This window comes from Physcomitrium patens, chromosome 2 (genome assembly GCF_059467195.1).
Source record: "Physcomitrium patens ecotype Gransden chromosome 2, ASM5946719v1, whole genome shotgun sequence".
NCBI lineage: Eukaryota > Viridiplantae > Streptophyta > Bryopsida > Funariales > Funariaceae > Physcomitrium > Physcomitrium patens.
In genome coordinates, this window is record NC_143411.1 from 4,700,801 (window position 1) to 4,724,708 (window position 23,908).

The window sequence follows — 23,908 nt, forward strand, 5'->3', positions numbered from 1 at the left end:
AAATCTTGTAAAATTGCACAAGATATAGCTCAAAACACATTCATTAGTAATTTGAGTCACTTACTACTCCTTAGATTCTAAGCACTAAATTCAACTTTCAATATTTCCTTTGACCCAACTTAGAATTTATTTAGCAATATATATAAAGTATAGCCAAGAAAGTTTTTTCTCCAACTCTAATTGCCAATCCTTTGTTGCTTTTTGTACGCATGCATTATATCCAAAAGAATGACAGTAGGTACTCAATTGACACCTCCACTTTGAGTGCCTATATCTCCTTCATAAAAACTCCAAACGACTCAAAATTTTCACCAAAATCATAATCAAAACCCTGAACCTACTGAACTTTATCTTTGATGCTCAAATGCCTTCCAAATTTTATCCTAGATAATCGTTTTAGTAGCTAGAGGTCTAATTTCGACCTTGACTCACAAATGGTTGATCCTCAGGTATCGGTCTAACCTATCCTAAGGATTTTTTTAGTCCAACTTTATCATCAACTTAATCTTAGTATCAACTATATTAATTATTTACCTCTTTTAATTTGATTTCATAAATTTATGGCCTTTCTAAGGCAGTAAAAGAGTTTTTATATCCTAAAAGATTAAAATATTAATTAACTTTTATCTATCTGCTATTAAGACAAGAAAATAGGCTAAGAGGCTTTCATAAAAGTCTTATTAAAATATTTTTAATTCTTTTTGAATTAATATAATAGGCTATTAATTAAAAAATTATTTTTAATCATATTTTTATCATATAATCATATCACAACATAACAACGTACAATCCCGCATCTCTAAGTTATTGTAACACATGACAAATATGAACTCCATATTCTTTTGTGTTCTTAGAGTAGATTAAAATGTCATCTAAATAACACACAATAAAATCATCTAAAAACTCATGAAAAATATCATTTATAAGATGTTGAAAAGCAACTGGTGTATTTGTGAGTCCAAAAGGCATGCCTTGAGAGAATATCTACATTCTTTTTTTCAAAAATATCTTAAAATTCTTGATATTGACTTAGAATTTTACTTGAAAACTTTCCATCATTTAAAATGGATGTGTCATAAATAACAAAAGACGATTCTTCTTTTGTAGCATGCAAAAAAGCTTTTACACCTATAAGTATAGGTTTAGCTATACTAGATTCATGGCTTTTATTGGATTAGAAAAATTCTTAATAATATTCAAAAAAAAATCAAGTTTACAAGAAATCCAATCTATCACAGGATTATACTTTTTTAGCCACAATAAACCTAAAAAGACTAGATTAGAAGGAGATTTAATTATATTAAAAATTATGCAACTATTATGACCATTTACTACTATATCTATAGGAAGTGTTTTATGAATAACATCTCTAGAAGATAACGGATGACCGTCTATGACTTCTATATGTACAAGTTTAATTTTCTGTATTAATTGTATATTATAACTTTTAACAAATCTTTCATCTAAAAAATAAGCTGAGGCTCTTGAATTTATTAAGGTAAAGGCTTTGTGATTATTAGATCTTAAACATACATCTATTATAAAATAAGGAGAGGATTTTGAGGAGAGAATAAGACCTTCATTAGGAATTGTACTAGATATCAGCCACACGGTCCTTATTGTAGCTAGATAAATTTGTTTTTAGACATGTTTTCATCTTTGATAACAGTAATTCTCATTTTGTAGTTGCATCATTTATTTGGATAATATTAAGTAGTGTGCTTAGTTTTTCCATAATATAAACGTAGTCCTTCTTGACGACGATGAGACTTTTATTATTTGATAAGAGATTTAAAACGTATTGCAATAATTTACATGTCTTCTACTTCCAAATGTTTAGATTGAGAAGTTGTTGGTATTGTCATTGAATTGTAATAACATTGAGGTTTTCTTGTGCAATTTTCAATTCAAAACTCAAAAAATCAATTATCACATTTCAAAACAAAGTCAATTACTTGACTCAATATCTAAGGATCAAGTAAATTGACCATCAATTTCTTTAGTCTATATTGTAATCTGTAGAAAAATTGGTTGATGAATACATCATCCTATTTGATATCTATTGCTAATTGTTAAAATTATAAAGCATATAATATCACTAATTGATTACCTTGTTACAAGGTACAAATCTTGTTAGTTGCAACATGGATTATATCATGTTTTCCATACATAGATTCAAACTATGCTAAGAATGCTTCCAAATTTTCTAATATTGGATCACATTGTTTAAGAAATGATGAAAACCATGATAAAAAAAAAAACCTAAAAGTAGTGTTTTAATAAATCTAACTTATGATCCTCGAGTTGGATAACTTTCAGGTTGTAGTTCAATCACCAATTGTATTTGATTCATGAATCTTTAAAACTTAGATCTTCCGCCATCAAACTTTTCAAGCAATCCAATTTTTGGTTCCTTGAAACTTAAATAAAATTCTATTATAGGACCAATAGTATGGCTTGGTATAGATGTTAAAGCAAATCCAATTATCTCTATATCTTCATTGCTTGATAATCTTATTGCTCTTGGTGGTTGTAAATTGAATTGATGTATTGCAAGCATTAATTCTCTCATTTACTTCTACATTTGAGCCATTGCACTCTTCATTTCAGCAAGCTCTGCCATGCTAGCAGAATAAAATAAAATAAATATCTATTCTCACAAAATACAATACTCAAGAATCAAGAAAAAAAAAAATTTTAGAAACAATATCAGTTTAGAAGAGGATAATCCATAACTTCTAATATGCTTATATCTTATCAAGAGAAAGGGGTAATCCACTCTTAATCAAGAAAAGATAAAAATTTCATATTATATGTCTACTCTTGTCAATCTATCAAGGACACAAATTGGAAGAAGATACATAAACTCGTAGAATCTGTGTTAAAAAGAAAGTAATAAAATAGAAAAAAATATGTATATTCAAGGAAGAACTAGAATGGCTATTACCAAAGATTAGAAAACATAAGACTCTTGAAACTAAACATAAAGCAAGAAAGAAGTTGACAAGAGACTTTTCTTGCCTCTATATATACTACTTAACTAAGAAATAGGTGGCAACATGCTATACGACCTCTAATACACATCCAACTTGTAAGATACATATCTAATTTGCAAAGCAAGTTTCTTAGGTATATGCCATATGTCCAACTAGTACTATAAGAGGTCAAAATGTTAACACGTGGCCTCCTTGTTGGCCAAGTTTTCAACCTATCAATCATCTATAGACATGTATAAAGGCAAAGTAGAGTCTATGAAGCTTTTAGGAAGCTTTCCACAAGATATTAACATATTTATCTATTTTGACATACGGATGTCCTTCGACTGCTCATCAAAATCCTTTTTGTCCCATCCGGTAGGTCTCTAGACGTTACACAGAACCCCGAACAACCCAAACTGCTAATCTTTGATACCGTTTTATACTTACGATCTTGTATCCACTGACTGTCTCATTAGATTAACCCAATAAATTTCATTCACTCCGCATACTCAATCCTATAGATACCCTTTTAATTCTTCATCATAGACGTAACTCGATTTCATAAAATAGTCAAGAGTAATCACACCCACTTCATTAAAATCTCGATTCACCAATACAACACTGACTTTAGCAACGATTGCCTCAGTCTTCCCAAAACCCTATGAAGAAAAAAAAATCCCAATTTTTTGTCTTTTCTTTCCCTTCCCCAAAGCATGAAGCTAGTTCTCCGACCCTTCAAAAAACTTATTCTCTTCCCTTCCATTTCTTAACATATCCTCCCCTTTAACCCTAATTCTCTCCTCTCTCAAATCCTAGCCTCTGAATTTCTTCAATCTTCCATCTTGGATCTAAAATTGGCTCCCGTCGTCAGAGCATTCTCCTCCATTTTTACCTTTAAGAGATCCTTTTACCGAAAGGACGTTTCCAAAACGGCACAAAGGATGGAACAGCCTGAAACGAAATCGGAGCCCCGTAATCGGGACCACATTGAGTCGCCCAACCAATTTAGGTCTCATATTGGGTAAGAGGCCCGTAGTAAGACCTGGATGTTCCCGTAATTGGACCGCATTGGGTTGCTCGATCAAGTCAGGTCTCATATTGGGTAAGAGGACCTGGATTGGATGTCTTAAAATTAGATCCAATTGGCTCTTCGAACCAGGCTCACCCGTCGTGTGAATTGGTCCTTTCTCTTCATGCTGACTCCCGTTATTGGAATCGAACGGAGCATTTCAGTATGCCCTGGCTGATTGTAACGGGGTGACTGACCCTGGCCTCTCAGTATTTGCACTGGAATTGATCGTTGCTCCTAATATTCGAGGTAACTGAACATTAATAAAAGTCTCCTTTCTTTATATTTTCATAGTATACTCGTATTACAACACGACAACGTGAGTCTTAAACCGTCACCAAATGCATTGAACTATATCTTTATTACAATTTTATTTTTGCATCACGTATCAATCCAAAAGTCAACAAAGATTATTAGATGTATTATCAAGACATTCCTACCTTGAACCAAAAGTATGCAAGGCAACTTTATTAAAGCCTAAGCAATTCCATCTTTGAGCAATCAATGTATCAATGCTTTTGGATTTATCATTTCTTGATCAAATTTTAAAAGCCTCAAATACGGACCTTCTTGTTTTTAATATCAAGTGTCTTACCAACAACCTTCCTGAAGAGTCTTCTAAATTCAAGTATGAAGACAACTTCTTGTTCTTTGAAGAACATTTGTTTATTCTTGAAGGACCAATTTACATGCACGTTGTCGTGTTGTAACACGATTATACAGTGAAAATAAAAAGAAAGGGGAATTTTATTAATATTCAGTTACCTTGAATATTGGGAGCATCGATCAACTCGAGTACAAATACTGAGTGGTCAAGTTCAGTCACTCCGTTACAGTCAGCCGGGGCATACTGAAATGCCCCGTTTGATTCCAATAACGGGAGTCAGCAGGAAGAGAAGGACCAATTCACACGACGGGTTCGAGGAGCCAATTGGATCCAATTTCAATAATCCAATCCGGGTCCTCTTACCCAATATGAGACCTGTATTGGTGGGGCAACCGAATGCAGTCTAGTTATGGAAAATCCAGGTCTTACTACGGGTCTTAGCCAATCTGATGCGAGGACCAATTTGACCCAATTACGGGAACATCCAGGTTACTACATGCATCTTTCCCAATATAGGACCTGAATTGGTCGGGCGATTCAATGTGGTCCCGATTACGGGGTTCGATTCTGTTTCAGGCTGTCCTGTTCTCTGTGCCGTCTCATGGAAGGTTGTTTTCGGTAAATGGATTTCTTAAAGGCAAAAACGGAGGAGAAAGTTTGACGGCGAGAGCCAATTTCGGATCCAAGCTTGAGGTGGGAGCCAATTCCGGATCTAAGACGGAAGATTGAAGAAATTCAGAGGATAAGGTTAGGTGGGATATAGTTTTGGAGGTGTGTGGTTTTTTTTTTTTTGAGGGAAATCGAGGGGGGAAGGATTTTTTCAAGCTTCTGCAAGGTTACCAGTTCGGTTTTTTTTTATTGGAGGTTTTTGAAGATCAAGGGAATTAGAGAGAAGAGCTTCATGCTTCGGGTCGGGGAAGGAAAGACATAGAATTTGGATTTTTCTTCTTCGTAGAGTTTTGGGGAAGACTGAGGCAATCGCTGCTGAAGTCAGTGTTGTAATGGTGAATCGGGATTTTTAAATGAAGTGGGTTTGAATACTCTTGACTGTTTTGTGAAATCGAGTTACGTCTGTGATTGAAGGATTAAAAGGGTGTCTATAGGATTGAGTATGCGGAGTGAATGAAATTTATTGGGTTAATCTAACAAGACAGTCAGTGGATACAAGATCGTAAGTACAAATCAGTATTGAAGGTTAACAGTTTGGGTTGTACGGGGTTCTCTGTAACGTCTAGAGACCTACCGGCTGGGGCAAAAAAAGGACTTCGACAAGCAGTCGAAGAGCACCTATATAGATTTACGGTGTATTCTTGTAGTCGTTTATATTCCAGCAGTAAAAACTGATAGACTGCTTGACTATCGGCGGATCTCCATACTAACTTCTACAGCCAGACGCCCGGCGCGTTCTCGAGCAGGAAAGCACGTAATACGACATAAGTGGTGAACCCGACGTAAAAGCTTGAGGTAGAAGGTATTGGATTTCGATTGATTTTATCTTTATTTTTATGAAAAACGAAAATAAAAATTTTGAAGGATTTTTGGGAGAAGTTTCTGGTGGGGAGTCTTCTAAAGGACAAGGTATGCACATGGATCCGTCTATTACTAGTTTGTTTCAAGCCTTCTCATTGTCAATGCAGCAACAGCAAAGCAATGATCGAAAGGAAGCTTTGGCAACCAAAGCATTGTAAGCAGTGGTCAATAAAATTGATCAATTTGATGGGAGGAATATTTCAAGGTATTTAAGATGTTATGTTCGTGAAATGGAATTAAATCGGGTTTCTCAGAAAAAAATGGTTGCACTATTTGGACTTGCCACGATACCAGAGATAAGGGACCACATTACATCGATTACGGATCGTTGTGGGAATTCATGGGAGGATTTTTCACATGCATTGAAAGACGAATATTTCTTGGAAGATGCTGATCGCGTTACTAAGAAGCTGTTTCTGGGATGGATTGAACGGCCCAATAAGAATTTGCAAGCAACAGAGCTACTAAGGGAATTTGAGAGGCAGTACTCTCAATTATCGAAGGTAGAAAAATTGATATTGGAGCCGGACAAAGTTGATCTATTTCTTCAAGCTGCTGATGGAGAATTGCAAGAGAAATTAGAACCCCTTCTTGAAGACAAAGAAGAAGATGAAGGATTGACAACGAAGTGGAAGAACGTTGAAGATGCGGTGGGGTTGCTTACAAAAAAAGAAAGGAGGAAGGATAGGAGCAATATTCCGAAAACTGTACAAGCACCCAAAGCTCCAGTACGTACAACACCACCGACAATGCCTACAGTTCAACCTTCGACATCCTTGTCAAAGAAAACAGATATGGGTATGGAAGAAATTATACGAGGAATGCGAGATCTTCAAATCAAATTGGCAAGACTTGAAGAGAATACTTCTATAAACAATTCGAAGAATGTTTCAAAACAAGGATATGTACAAAGATGCATTTGGTGTGATGATGCTTCACACACTAGAAAAGATTGCAATGAATTTAATAATATGATACGGCAGGGAATTATTTGCTGGAAAGATGGGAAGATAGCATTGAAAGATAGGGAGGATCTTCTTCAAACCAATTTTGGCAAGGGAGGAATGAGAGCATTGGTTCAAGATTACTTAAAAGAGCATGAAACAGTAGTACGAGAAAGTGCAAGTTATGGTGCTAGAGTAGATGATGAAATTGGTGGAAGTACGGAAACTAGTGAGTTTTGGGCTTCTGCCGTTTCTACAATACAAGAAGGGAAATTACCTCGAGAAGCGTTATTGAGAACTGCAGCTACAATACGAGGAAGAAAAGGTTGGGAGGATCCCGTTGAGTCTCTTTCAGTTCATGCATATATTGCTAAGAGCCAACATGAAGCTTTGATGGAAGAAAAAAGACGAGGAAATTTTGATGATACTAGAGAAGGAAATTCTTTTAAGAGGCAAACTCGAGGAGACAAGGCTCGAGAGGCAGCTTCACAAGAATTGCCTATAAAGGATACCTCAGCATCATTGGGAGAAAAAACAACGGAGACAAAAGATAAGGGCAAATCAATTGCTTATAAGCTACTTTCTGACATTGAAGCGGCAACAAATTTGAAAGGGGTGTTGGAAGAACGTATATTAAACGCTAAGGTGGAATTCACATTGAAAGAAGTCTTGGGAATTGCAAAGAAGGAGTTTCATGATGTTATCATTGACAGCATTAAGCGAAAGAGGCAATTAATGAGCGAAACTGGAATGAGTCATGCTATTGATGCAAGAATATGTAGAGATGAAGAAGAGGTTGATATTGGTTACAAGCAACCAACAAATGAAAAGAATGGGTATAATCAGCGAGTACGTTTTGAAGATTCTAGTGACAAGGAAATGGAAACTTTGAGCCATTATACTCGAAAGCATTGGGCAAGGGCAACTATTGAGGTATTGGTGAAGGTAGGAGATATAGAAGAACCAATAGTTGCTTTGGTGGACCATGGTTCTGAAATAAATCTCATGTCTAAAGATCTTTATAAGAAGCAAAAAATGGCCAATTGATATGGAACATGGATGGGCAATACGAGCAGCTAATAACACACGAGGCGAATTATATGGAGCTTGTCCAGATGTCAAAATTCGGATTGGGGATGTTGCGACGGAGCAACATTTCTTCGTTCAAGATACAACGTCTTATCCGTTGATTTTAGGACAACCTTATATCACGGCAACACGGATGGAAATAAAGGTTCTTGACGATGGTTCTGCTTATGCAAGGGTACGGAGCGAAGATGGGAGGAAAGTTGTACAATTTCTAACAGTACCTCCTAACCATGAACGGAATCGAGATAGGTTGAGGGAGAAACCATTGCCAAAGATTGTTGAAGGATTTAAGGATTTTGGGGAGGTACCACTGTAAAGCGAGATTATGGAGGTACAAAAGAGGAGGTACTCTCGCGAGATGAAGGTGCCTTTGATGCGAGTTTTATTGGTATATTGGAGAATGGAAATATTATGTATAAGAAAGTTGATGATTTTAAAAGAAAAGAAAGAAAAAGATTATATGATATTGAAGGACAGTTACGCAAGATAGGTACATTGCAAGATGATGAGAGGATTTTGGGTGTTTATGAAGAAAATGGACTGGAAGATTCATTGGAATTGATTACATCTATTGGGTTAGGGGATAATGATAAGATTGTTGAGATTCATTCGAGAGAGGTTTATACCATGCTTGAATCTTTTCAAGCACCAGAAGTCACAGTAGAGACGAGATATAAAATGGCAGATAAGAAGGTAAAGCCTGTTGCCGGACCATTACCAGAGGATTCTAAAGAACAAATGGGAGAAGCATCAAAAGAAGCGAGTTTAAGAGATCCAATGAGTATTGGACATCAGTTTACTCAAGAGAATTTTGAAGAATTGAAGATTGGTTCTGATGGTTCTTTATTGCCGGAGGAAATTACTTGCTTCAAAAAGATGTTGGCTAAACAAGGTAGATCGTTTGCCTTCGAATCTCATGAAATTGGGTGTGTGGATCCAAATATTATAACACCTATGGTTATCTTCACTGTACCGCATGTACCTTGGAATCTAAGACCAATTCCAGTACCGAGGGCACATTTACCTAAATTGGTGGAACTATTGAAAGAAAAGATAAAGATGAAAATATTAGAACCTTCATTTGCGCCGTATTCTAGTCGATGGTTTATGGTACCTAAGAAGAATGGGTCACTGCGGTTTATTCAAGATATGCAGCCGGTGAATGCTGTAACTGTCAGGAATACAGGAATTGGACCTATTGTGGATGAATTTGCTGAGGCGTTTGCTGGAAGGGCGATCTATTCAATGGGTGATTTGTATTCAGGTTATGATCAATTTCAACTTGCCGAAGGAAGTAGAGATATGACAACGATGAGGACACCGCTTGGATTGGTTAGAATGTGCACTCTTCCTCAAGGCGCGACCAACTCAGTTGCCCATATGATGAATGGGATGAATAAGGTATTGAGAGATTTTATTCCGGAAAAGCCTATGCCTTTTCTGGATGATGTTCCTATAAAAGGGTGCAGAGAAGGAGACAAGGATGAAACTTTAGATACGAGGGGATGTCGCAGATATGTTGTTGATCATATACAAGATTGTGAAAAGATTTTAACTCGGCTTGGAGAAGTTCATCTTACATTATCGGGTATGAAGTCCGTATTTGGAGTGCGAGAGGTTGTAATTGTTGGACATTTATGCGGATCTTACGGAAGAAAACCAGATCCGACTAAAGTTGATGCAATTGGAAGGATGAAAGAGGATTGTGGTTCTTTAACAGAGGTTCGCAGGTTTTTGAGTGCATGTGTATTTTATCGAATCTGGATCCCTCATTTTGCTCACATAGCGGATCCATTATATGAACTGTTACGCAAGGGTTACCGATTTGAATGGAAAGAAAGGCATATTCAGGGAATGCAAAGATTGAAGAAATTATTGATGTCACCTCCAATATTGAGGAAGGTTGATTATAAGTGCAATAGACCAGTGATTCTTACTGTAGACGCTAGTCCAATTGCCGTTGGATGGGCGGTGGATCAAGATGATTCGAATGGGAGTAGATTTGCAGTTCGATTTGGGGCTAAAGTTTTAAGTATTCGTCAGCGTGCATATTTGCAAGTCAAAAGAGAACTTTGGGGAGTCGTTTCGGCTATGAAAGCTGAAAAGGACTATTTGATTGGGGCAGTAGTAGTAATTGAAACAGATTGCTTGCCATTGCTTGGAATGATTATTAACTGCTCAACACCAGATATTGCAATGTTGAGATGGATTGCTTACATTAAGTCACTAAATCCAGAATTTAAGCATATCACTGGAAAGGACAATTTAGTAGCAGACATGCTATCTCGAGCAAGATACGAGAGGGAAGACGAAATGGTTGAAGACATTGATGATGTCGGATTGAAATTCTATTCAATATCAAATCTCAACAGAGAAGACAAGCTATTTCTTGAAGAAGCTTATGAAGGAGAATTATTGGATATTGGTCATTATTTGAATACCTTGTCTAAGCAGGGGAATTGGTCTACAGAAAAATTCAAACAAATAAGAAAAAAAGCATATGGATTTTTACTTCGAGATGGATTCTTATGGAAGAGACCGAAGAAAGGAATTGGGATGCCACAACGAGTGATAGGCAAAAGGGAAGAAAAACTAAAATTATTAAAGGAGTTTCATGATAGTTTATGGGCAGGGCATAGAGGAATCTGGGCTACTTTTGCTAAACTCAAGGAACGATATTGGTGGAAAAATATGTATCGAGATGTGCTCTCATTTGTAGAGTCATGTGAAATCTGTCAATCGTATTCTAATATCCGACATCGAGATGGTCTTCATCCTACATATCCTCTGGCTATTCATTTTAAATGGGTTGTTGATTTGGTTATTATGCCGGTTGGGTTATGGCAGATGAGATATTTGATTTTAGCTCGTGAAGATTTATCAAATCAAGTAGAAGGAAGAGCATTGAGGACGAAATCTACAGAGGGGATTTGTAGGTTTTTGCTTGAAGAAGTCATTTGCCATTACGGGTGCGTAGGAAAAATCACTACAGATCGTGGAGAATTAAATGCACAAGAAGCTCGTAAGTTCTTTGAAAAATGTAGAGTTAAACTATCACTGACTACTGCTTATAATCCGGAAGGGAATGCAAAAAGCGAACGTGGTCACCCGCCGATTGTGAAAGCATTGGTTAAAGCTTGTAATGGGAAGGTTAAAGAGTGGCCACGGCTTTTATCATTTGCATTATGGGCTGATCGAACAACACATAGTTCGGTGACAGGATATATGCCAGTAGAACTTATGATACGTCAAAAACCAATTATGCCAATTGAAGAAAAGGTACTTACTTGGAGTATGCTACCATGGGAAGATAGATTGACAAGAGAAGAACTTCTGGCTATTAGGATTCGACAATTGGAGCAAAAAACGGAAGATGTCCAGATAGCATTGGAAAGGTTAAAAAGAGCAAGGTTACAAAACAAGGCGCGATTCGATAAGCAACATCGATTGAGACCAAAAGCAATCGAGGAAGGTGACTGGGTACTTGTTTATGACAATAGTCTGGATAATCAACATAGTACTTTGCGGAAATTTTCAAAACGTTGGTTTGGACCATATGTTGTAACAACTGTTCATGATAATGCGACTTACTCATTACGGGAGTTAGATGGTACAAAATTGAAAATACCAATTGCAGGGAAGCGAGTAAAAATATTTAAACAAAGACACGCAGAGATGAATATGGAAGACCTTAATGAAGGTATAGAGATTCCGCAGCAAGAAGATGAAAGTGATATGGATAATGAAGGTGACGAAGACGAACTGGACAAAGACGTAGGGGATATATTCTGAATCAAACAGCAATTGGGTAAATTGGTGCATACCGGAGGATGCACAGGTTCAGAGAGGGTGGATGTCGTGTTGTAACACGATTATATAGTGAAAATAAAAAGAAAGGAGAATTTTATTAATATTCAGTTACCTTGAATATTGGGAGCATCGATCAACTCGAGTACAAATACTGAGTGGTCAGGTTCAGTCACTCCGTTACAGTCAGTCGGGGCATACTGAAATGCCCCGTTCGATTCCAATAACGGGAGTCAGCAGGAAGAGAAGGACCAATTCACACGACGGGTTTGAGGAGCCAATTGGATCCAATTTCGATAATCCAATCCGGGTCCTCTTACCCAATATGAGACCTGTATTGGTGGGGCAACCCAATGCAGTCTAATTACGGGAAATCCAGGTCTTACTACGGGTCTTAGCCAATCTGACGCGAGGACCAATTTGACTCAATTACGAAAACATCAAGGTTACTACGGGCATCTTTTCCAATATAGGACCTGAATTAGTCGGGCAACTCAATGTGGTCCCGATTACGGGGTTCGATTCTATTTCAGGCTGTCTTGTTCTCTGTGCCGTCTCAAAGAACGTTGTTTTTGGTAAATGGATTTCTTAAAGGCAAAAATGGAGGAGAAAGCTTGACGGCGAGAGCCAATTTCGGATCCAAGCTTGAGGTGGGAGCCAATTCCGGATCTAAGACGGAAGATTGAAGAAATTCAGAGGATAAGGTTAGGGGGGATATAGTTTTGGAGGTGTGTGGTTTTTTTTTTGAGAGAAATCGGGGGGGGGGAAGGATTTTTCAAGCTTCTGCAAGGTTACCAGTTCGGTTTTTTTTTTATTGGAGGTTTTTGAAGATCAAGGAAAAGAGAGAGAGGAGCTTCATGCTTCGGGTCGGGGAAGGAAAGTCATAGAATTTGGATTTTTCTTCTTCGTAGAGTTTTGGGGAAGACTGAGGCAATCGCTGCTGAAGTCAGTGTTGTAATGGTGAATCGGGATTTTTAAATGAAGTGGGTTTGAATACTCTTGACTGTTTTGTGAAATCGAGTTACGTCTGTGATTGAAGGATTAAAAGGGTGTCTATAGGATTGAGTATGCGGAGTGAATGAAATTTATTGGGTTAATCTAACAAGACAGTCAGTGGATACAAGATCGTAAGTACAAATCAGTATTGAAGGTTAACAGTTTGGGTTGTACGGGGTTCTCTGTAACGTCTAGAGACCTACCGGCTGGGGCAAAAAAAGGACTTCGACAAGCAGTCAAAGAGCACCCGTATAGATTTACGGTGTATTCTTGCAGTCGTTTATATTCCAGCAATAAAAACTGATAGACTGCTTGACTATCGGCGGATCTCCATACTAACTTCTACAGCCAGACGCCCGGCGCTTTCTCGAGCAGGAAAGCACGTAATACGACAACGTTCTTCAAACATGCCATGACTTCCTGCAACAGGATATTTTTGATTCAACAAGACCTTAGAACTTCTATCTAAAGACTTTTTGTAGCCTAAAATGTGGAAAGATGTTAAGAAATTTGTACTATCATATGATACTTGTTCAAGGTCAAAGAATCCTTGACATCAGCCATATGGACTTCTTCAACTCTTTCTTATTTCAAGTCAACCATAATCATCTATTTCCATGGATTTCATTATGGATCTTCTACTATCAAGTTCATTTGATACTATCTTCATAGTTATTGATCAATTGATCAAGATGGCACATTTTATATCTTTTAAGAAGTCAATTATTGGTGAAGAGATAGCAAGACTCTTTATTGACAATGTCTATCATTACCACGGGTTGCTAGATGACATTGTATTGGATTGTCGATCATAATTTATATCAAGGTTTTGGAAGGCATTCTTCAAGTTTCTTGAGGTTGATAATAACATTTCTACTGCCTTTTATCTTCAAATTGATAACTCACATAGAAATGGGTCAATAATATTATAAGCTACTGACAGATGAATTGAGGAAGGAACATCCTCCATTTCAAGTTGGTGACAAAATGTGCCTTCTTTGGTGCAATATAAAAACCAATAGGCCTTGTGATAAGTTGGACTACCAAAGATTGGGACCATTTGTGATTCAGAAACAAATCAATAATATAACTTATTGCTTGGAGTTACCTTCATCCATGAAGGTTCATCGAACCTTTCATGTTTCATTTTTGAAAAGGTATAAAGAATCAAATATATGAAGTCAAAGACAACCACCACCTCCTATGGTTGAAATTAATGATTATGTTAAATTTGACATAGAAGATGTATTAAATTCAAGGATAAAACATGGAAGGCTTGAATATCTGGTCTATTGGTACGGATATGATATCAACAATCTCACATGAGAATCAATTGATAATCTTGTAAATACACAAATGAAGATTCAAAAATTCTATCAATATCATCCATTTAAACCAAAAGCGACAAAATGAAGAACAATAGCTTGATAAGATGGCTTCACCATAAAGATTCTTAGTTCTTAGCCTCAAAAAGAAAGAGAAGAAGTAACTTCTAAAGAGAAGTTTTTTTCAAATGTTTAGAATAATAGTTTGAGTTTACAACCATAGCCTCTTTATATTCTTTTGATCTTGTCTACTTTATATAATATAGATAGTCAAGAAATAGACACCTTATTGATCATGCTTACTCAACTAAGTAGCTTGCAGACACAACCTTGAGATGAAGAGCCACCTGAACCACAAAGACGTCAAAAAATATCTACTAATAAGTTTTTGGTAATTGTATTTGAAGTAGAACTTGCCTATGAAGGACGTCTAGAAGGAGTGTTTGCAAGATAATTCTATAACAAAGATATCAAAGTTCATGCTTAATGAGAAGTAGAAGGCTTGAAGTACTATCGATGGCTACATGGGCCTATGAAACATTTGCCTCACAAAAAATAATTAGAATATATAGCAGATACTATGTGACAAATCTTCAACTTCTTGCACATATACTCACTTGCAGTAATATTACTTTTCAAAGACCTTGAAGCTAGAAGTGGATGTGATGTCACACACATACAACCAAAGAAGAATTGAAAAGGTTCTAGGAAGTTCTAGAAGGTTTTAAGAAGATTCCAATAGATTTTAAGAAAATTCTAGAAGATCATGGGAGATCTTAGAAGGTTCTAAGAGACTTTAGATGATTTAGGAAGTTGCCAAAGAAGGATCTTAGGCTTACTTTGTTCCCAAGCCTCATGAAAACTTCTCAAGAAGCTTTCTAGGACCTAGTAACTTAATTTGCAAGGCAAGTTTTTTATGTCTAAGCCACATAGTTAACTTGTTCCACAAGCTATCAATAGGTTATTAACTTGTTGGCCAAGTTTCTAACCTACAAATCAATTACAAACATATGTAAAATCAAGTAGCATCTTTGAAGCTTCTAAAAAGCTTTTCTATAAGGTCTTATGAAATTAACCTATTTTTATTTATTTTTACCTACTTCTATCTAATCATACAAGTATGTATTAGAATACCTATGTATATCCATGTCAATTATTAGGATTAAGGTTTAATTAAGAACTAATAGATTTTTATATAAATTAAATATAGAAAGGGAAATAATGACTCAAGTATGGCAGAAAGAATAGAAGAGCCTTTCTAAATATATGAAGAAGAAGCTCTATCTTTATTAAGTAGAATGTAAATCATTGATTTGTTTGTTAGGAGAATATAAACAAACCAATAATTTACATTCTACTTAATAGTATAAAAATAAGATTTTATTTTATTGTTTTGAAAGAAGTTATTCAAGGTTTTTTGGTAAAACCATTCTTCAATTGATTAAAATAGACATAGAGGCTATAACTGCAAAAATAAATATCTTGCTAAGTATGTAATTATTAGTAACTTTGTAGAATACAAATCCTCTCTCAAGTCATTTGTTTCATGGTTGAACAAACTAATAGAAAACTTAGAAGAACAAATTCAATTAGAAAAAAGTCTTAAAAAAGATTACTTTTATTTATAATCTTGATTTTTATATATTATTAGATATATCTTATTTTTTATTTTAAAATAACTTCTATAGACTTGTGTACTTTTCAAAGATAGAATCTTAATTTTGATCCTGAGGTAATTTAAAATTTTTGTTTACTTAATGGTTTTAGTACTATCAAAGTAAACTACATGGATAACTTTCAAAGACATTTTATATGGTCCTGATATATTGTCAAAGATAAGAACTTGAAGAATGAAAATACACATAGTAGATTTACTTCAAAGAAATATTACAAAAAAAAAATAGAAAAGTACATATATTCAAGAAAAAAAGTAGAATGGTAATTGCCAATAATAAGAAGACTCTTTAAACTAGATTAGAAATAAGAAAAGAATTGACAAGAGAGAGAAAGATTTTACTCTTGTCTTTATATATACTATTTAATTAAAAGCTATGTAATAACTTTCTATAAGACCTATGACATGTGTCCAATATGTAAGACACATGTCTAATTTACAATACAAGTTTCTTATATGTATGCTACATAGCCAACGTTTACCACAAAAGGCCAATTTATTGGCCAAGTTGTTAACCTACCAATTACTTATAATTATTTATAATGTCAAATCTACATCTATAAATCTTCTAAGAAGCTTTTTCAAAAGATATTATTAAATATATGTATTTTTACTTACTTCCACCTAATTCCTCTTATTTAAATAATTAATAGTATCAATTATGTCCATATCACATAGTTCTATAGGCTTTTTTTGCCAAGATTCTTAAAGAATGTATTAATAACCACCAAATTAAAGAACATAAATTTTATATTGAATTAAGGTTTCAAAGAAATTGATAGCTTAAAGTTCAAATAGAAAATATTTTTATAAAATAAAAAATCTATTATTATAATCTATAATAATAATAATAATCTATCTTTTAGACATAGGAAAAAATTAGATATAAGACATAAGATTAAAGAATATCCAAGCCTTGAATATCTCAACAAAAATCCATAAAAAATATTAATAAAACTAGTATAAATTCAAAAAGCAATAATAGATGAGATAACACCTTCTATCTTGAATCTCACCTTTATTCCAATATAAGCCAAGGTAGATTTATGGATATTACATATAGTAGAAGTAATTTTGTCCTGTAATCTAAGAAGAGAATATAAGTCACACATATATTCAATTATAAGATATAAAACGTGAATAATTTTATATTAATACAAAAGAAAGGCAAAAAAAAAATCAAAGAATTATAAGTTATGAAAGGTATAGCAATTCTAAAGTCATTGCTACAAGTAACAACTTACAACTTATTAGAAGAATAAATCAATTATAAAGAATATATGTTCTTGGCACAAATTAAGATTGTCCAACTAGATCCAATTTTTTAATACATATAAAAGAAGCCTCAAGAACAAAAGATTCTTTGACTTTTTTATCATAATTCAACTACACAATAATTCACATACCAAAATTATCAACTCAATTCAAGACTTTAAAGATAATTCTTTTTGAATAAGATGATATCACTAAAGATTCCTATAACATGTATGTCCTTTGCCTAATATGACTTCAACAATCTCTAACCATGGTCTATATGAGATTCATCCATTGAATCCAATAACTTCAATGTCAATAGATACCTTTAATTCTCTCATTGTGGCATATCTTCTATACTAATCTAAAGTAATATATAATATCCAAACTTGTTCTTTTTTTCTTTGCTAACAAGATCCAAGCAAAGTACAAGGCATCAATTCCTTATTATAAAAACCTTCTTGAATAAGTTGTTGTTTCTTCTTTGCCTTCATGCTAATCCCTTCTTAATTATAAGAAATATACTTATTTTGACAAGAAAAGCTACAATCTTGATACTCAAGTGCCTTCTTATAAGCAAGGTCATGATCTTTTGCATAGTTAGATGTATAATCAATCAAAATATTATTATAATGAGATTATCTTTAATTAGAGACAAAGAAAATACTTTAAAAGTTTGCTTATCTATCAATCTATTTCATCACATTGAAGTAAGATTCTAACAAAAAGCTAAGAAGTGTAAGAAGGACCTAAGAGATATATTAGACATTAGGACTAATACAACTTCAAATAATACTAAGGTCAATTCTAACCTCCCTTTACATTTTAAAGACCTTGAATTCATTTCCTATTGCTTCGAAGAATCAATTAAGTTGAGTGCACTTGATTCTTGTCTCTTGATTTGTAGCATACAAAGAATAATTTGGCTTCTCTTGCTTTTGGTTGCTAGCTATGGTAAACTCAAAGAAATATATGTGACAAAGAAGAGAGTCTTTGATAATCAAGAGAAAGATTGTAGAAGAAGGATGGAAGGGACGTTGCCAAATTTTATCAAACAATGGCAAATACTCTCCTTCTTTATTCTAATAATAAGTCTAATTAAAGAGCCAACTTACTTGAAATACAAGGGAGTAAGATTTTTTTATATTTTAATCTTATTAAGTCATGCTTTGGAATTGATAAATTTGAACAACCTTTTAAGCTTTGAGACTACCAACCTACACAAAAAGTTAGAAATAGAAGTTAGTTCTTTCACTTAGCCTCAGTTCTAAATTGATTCAAACAACCATAGAAGATAATAAGTTCAAGAAACTTTAGTCCATTTAAAAGTCATTTTTTAAGTCTTTCAACCTTTCTATTCTTTTCTTATAAAATTAAAAATTATTCCTTATAATTTCTAAGATCTTAATAACCATCCTAAGGTATTGAAGCTTTGGAGCTTTATCCAAAGTATCTCTCTTAAGTGTGATGCTTTTTTTACTATATAAACATAAATTATAAGGATTTAGGATCTAATTGTTAGGAAATATTCTTTGACCTAAGACATGTTTCTTTATTCTAGTTGCAACTCTTGACTATATTAATAACCCAAACACAAGCAATGCGGGAAGAATATGCATTATAATAGGCACCTACAACAAATATAAAGTTCTTTTTTTGATTGAAGTACAAAATTAAGGAGCAAATTTGATAAGGTTTCTTTGAGCATTAAATTTGAGTGATTTGAGTGATTTGAGTAAATAATGACTTTATAAGAGATTTTAAAAGTCAAGATTGTTTTAGGTGACTCTATTTTTTGTTAAATAAAATAAAAGATTTAGATTTTCAGTTCTGTAGTGGATGTATAAGTGAAAATCTATAGAATTTTGAATAGTTATATTACACATATATTGTAAATTTGAGATTAATCAAATTATTTAATTAAATATTACTAAAATTTAAGTGGGTTAAGATCTTCAAAATTAGAATTTATGATTTAGATATTTATGGTATTTTTTGAATATTAATCTTTTCAAGTATTGTTGAAAATATAAGAAAAAAATTAAATTGAATAAAAATCTATTAGTATAAAAATAAAAAATAAAAATAAAAATATAATTAATATTTAACAGTATAATAATTTACAAGATTTGAAGTAGAAGAATCACTTGTTTATAAAATAATTATATATATGTATTTAATTCTGTCTCGTGTATTGGTATAATAATAAATATTTGTGATCACACATGTAAGTAAACATCACAATTAATTGATATGTTAAAAAGAAATAATATAAATACAAATATAAATGTATATCTATATCCATCTAAATTAAGGCATGATTTTTTTAAATATATTCACTTGTATCTCTTTCTAAAAGATTCATCCAAATGAAGACACAAGTACAACTGACTAAGATGATGTAACAAATAATAAAAAATTGAAAAAAGGTGAACAAATCCTTCACTCATTAGTTATCATTTGGAAACTTATACTTTCACCTGTGTTTCAAGTTGTGTCAAGGGTTGCACTTGTCATACCATATTAATAATAGCACTTACATTTCTGCAAACGAGTTCCATTTGAAAAATCATCTACCATCCACCTACTTAAAACCATTCACTTAAACACTCCTCTCCCCGAAAACACATAATTCAGCAACACTACATTATGTAAAGAACTCAACATACTCAAGAGTGGCGCTTGCAAGTGCAAGGAAATTAGTGGCGAGAGGAACTAGTACTGATTAGCAAAACTGCATGTAGAAAGGCTAAAAGTCACTCTCTACTTTTGCAAAAAAGTTCTGGAGTACTTGGATCCCTTAGAATATAGGGGACCCAAGTTAATAAAAATGCCCTTCCACACACGCCGCTGTTTAATCACCATCACCTCTTGACAATTTCACTCTCATCACAACGATGCACTGCCTTCAAGCAAATGCTTTTGATGAGCTTGGCTCAAGGATGTCTCCATTTTTTTCTTCATTCTTTCAGCTAAACTCCACATGTTCAACGCTAATGGACTTCAGAGCTTGTCTAAAGAGAAGCTGGGCCAGAACTTGCTTCTGCCGGAAGAAATGCCCGTACATGGACCCAACATCCTCTATACCTTGAAGAGCATGCATGTCAAACTATAGAATAGGATCAATTTCAACTTGTACGTGAATCATTTTGAGAGAAAAGACAAACTGAATTGCTGAAATGATTGGCAAGATGGAGGATAGACCGATTGGTGGCTTTTCAATATGTCTAACAATGTCCCAGCTACTGCATCCAGCATGAATATGTCATCAGCTTTTTGAAGTTGTGCCCACTTGTCAATTAGTCTGCAAAAGCCCAACAACGAGCGTCAATGAATGCTCAACGTTTCTTATATCTCAGTTAGCACTAAATTGAAGTATTCTTCATCTGGTACACCTTATGTATTCACTTGGAGGAGATTTGTAACTGTTAACTATTCTATGACAGACCCAAACGTTAGGTTCAACAGAGGCGTGTTCGTTATACAGAAAAATCCGCACCTCAACTCCTCCAAGTCTAGCATCCTGCAATCGCAGAACATGAATTTGGCGACAGTCTTTAGGGGTACTTTTACTGGTCTCCAGCCCGAAGTTCGTTGGTTTCTTTTCTCATTAGCTGAATCTTCATCGTTCAAAGTATGTATCGGGGGGCACATGCCCGACGTGACTAACGCATTTTGGTTAAGGAGGATAAGCTGTAAAGTCGCCGCTCCTGTTTGAAAACTTCGCACAACGTACCGATATGAGGCATTGCTCTCTGTATTCTTCTCTAATTCATGTATGAATAATCTTTCAAAAGTGTGATCACTGTGAACAACACGAGTACTCAGTTAGATTTGAAGAGAATGAAATTCATAATAAAGTGCAAGCAAATGACCAACAATAGTTGTGAGAATGCACAAGAAGATCCGCTCACCTAAATATATTCCTTGAACTAAGAACCAATTCATCCGTAGAAATCTGGCATTTAAAAAATTGCACACTTTTCTTGCTGCTATCACCACGCCTGGAACCTAATAGTGACGAGCAATTGCGGCAGAAGAACGGTTCCCAATCCATCACTTCGCTTTGCGACCCTGGGCCAGTCATGAAGCCATTACCAAGACTCTCTGAGCTCGCCTCCTTTGCTTCCTTCGGGACAGAGAATTCTGTGGGGACATGGTTTTTAGAAGAGCAGCTTGAAGAACAACACGAATCTTCCTTTCCGCCTCGACTGTTATCAATATGAGAATCTTGAACTTCGTCTACAACACATGTACCATCATTTTCAATAACGCCTGTTTCCTTGGACGAGGGAGTAACCGATGTACCTCCACATGTAATCCCAACTGCTTGATTCCTCTCTCTGGCTATAACTGACATAGATTCCTCCCCATTATTTTTATGATCGAACTTGTCACCACTTTCCGGAGAATTTGTGCATTTTTTTGAATTCTGTTCAATGCCGTTGTTAGCAAAAGGATCGTCTGCACGGGAAGTAACCTTGGAAGACCCATTCGGACATGAATTACTGCCATGTTTGTCGCTCTCTGACAATTGACAAGCACCTGATTTTGAAAAGGCACATTTGACTTCAGATGTGAAAACATTCTCTTCGTGCACGATGCATGTGGTAGATGCCACAAGACAAATATCTTGCGCTGGAGTGAGCAGTTGCTGAAACTTCGCAACAAGAACCTCAGCTTGAGCTCCAAAAGATGCGCAACAACAGTTCCCATAGAAATGCTCTGATATCTCACGCCAGTCCATAGATGGAACTTCTAAGACGCGTCTGTGAGAGTAAAATAGATCACGGCCACGATTAAAACCCTAGTCCGACACAAAACTATTTCTTCGTGTCCTATTTAAAGGCGAAATAGACACAGCTCACGATCGGGTAGAATGAACGTTGATTACGCATTCATCAACTACACTCCAGTCTCTTATGTCAAGAGATAAGCTGAACGTCCCATCAAGAGAATATAAGTTGATCGTCTGAATCCCTACAATACCTGAATGGAGTATCTGTAAGCTTACATGAGCACTTTGTGCAGAAAAATCGAGCTCCTTCGGTTGATTCAAGGGCCTTGGCATCTGTCAGTAACCACTCAATAGCCTCCAACCATTAAGACCTTACACAAAGTAGGGCACAAGCTAGAAAGCTAGCTCATTCAGTATAATATTGGATTCGCCCAAAGTTCGTCTCCATCACCTACGCAGTGCCTTCAAAGTGGAGACTGTGCCTCGAGACAGAAGCGTCAAGTAGATCAAGAAAGAAATCAAAGATGTAACTCTGAAGACTGAAGTACGAAAAAATTCAACGTCCACTTCTAAATACCTACCAAAAAATGCTCAGATCATGTTGTATGATGATGAATGCTTCCAAAATATCGGTCTAGACTTGATTTCAGAATGTGGAACTCTACGATAATCGAAATGTAAGGTGTTAACAATCGCCTAATTCCAGTCCGATGAAACATAACTGAAAACCTCTATTTACAGTTAACATTGACACTTAAACCCTGAACCCTGACCTCGTAATATCATAAGTCACTTCTTATTCCAAATCCAAGCATAATGCATATCAACTTCCAGTCCAGCATGCAGAATCTCATAGCAACTAAAACAAGCGTCAGAAACGAAATCTACTCACCAAAGTCCACAGTGAAGGGCTTCGCATCAACAACTTGACGGCACCCATTGTGACCAGAGCACTCGTCCTCGAGACTCAGCTGGAGCATGTGCAAGGCAGGATCGACTGACAGCAATCCGAGCCAGACCTCAACAAGGTCCTGGCGAATCCAAAACCGAACGGGGGCCAAAAGATCGAGCAGGCACGCAGGCAAGGGCACCATGAGGGAATGGGGCGTGCCATCGGGAGAATCCCAAGCACAGTGCAACGATGATCCATGGCGAACGACGGCACTGTAATTGAGGCAGTCTCGCGACGGAGTGATTTCCGGGTGGAATAGAAGCAGCTGCAAGTATCGGACATTTCGCAACGCTTCGAAAACGTAGCGCCAACCGCCTGGTCCTCCGTCTCTCCCCTCTGCCATCGCCATCGCCATGCCTCTCAAAATTCTTCCCACACTTCTCAGGCCGCAAACCCTAATCCATGAGCAGACTCTGCTTCACCACCGTATCTCGGCAACTCCGAATGGATGCACGGAATTCATTACATGACTTATCTCATCCATTGTGTCTTCTGTCATTCACCTCTTCTTCTGTCCACACTCTCTCTTAAATCTCTCTCCTAACAAATAAGTCAATAGCTTACTCGGTGAAGCTTCTTCGGGTGAAGCTTCCTCATCCATGTTTACTCTTCAAAAAATTAAAAAAATAAAAAAAAATCAATGAAGTCCATCTTTTCTTCTTTTAATACTTAATGGCATGTCTACTAAAGTTTTTTGATTGAATATTTTCATAATTTGAAACAAATGCTTGATGTTTATAAATATCAATCTTTACGAGTTTTTTTTTTTTTTTTTTTCCTCTTTCTTTTACTAATAAATTTTAAATAAAAATTAACTTGTTTTTTCTAACAAAGTAAAAAAATTAAAGATGATAATGAATTTAATATATATATATATATATATATATATATATATTATTAACTTTGTTATCCTTAATCTTTTGTGCCCTCCTTAATCCAAATCT

The 23,908-nt window shown here is 35.2% G+C and overlaps 1 protein-coding gene across 1 annotated transcript; it reads right to left on the minus strand.

The window, feature by feature from the left end:
* Positions 1–19,766: 19,766 nt before the first annotated feature.
* LOC112279151 (uncharacterized) lies at positions 19,767–23,374 on the minus strand. Its single transcript, XM_024513304.3, has 5 exons — positions 22,905–23,374; positions 22,264–22,345; positions 21,189–22,043; positions 20,774–21,079; positions 19,767–20,578 (listed from the first exon to the last, which is right to left on the minus strand). The coding sequence occupies exons 1-5, from the start codon at positions 23,317–23,319 to the stop codon at positions 20,419–20,421; spliced, it is 1,818 nt and encodes a 605-aa protein (XP_024369072.1). The 5' UTR covers positions 23,320–23,374; the 3' UTR covers positions 19,767–20,418.
* Positions 23,375–23,908: the final 534 nt, after the last annotated feature.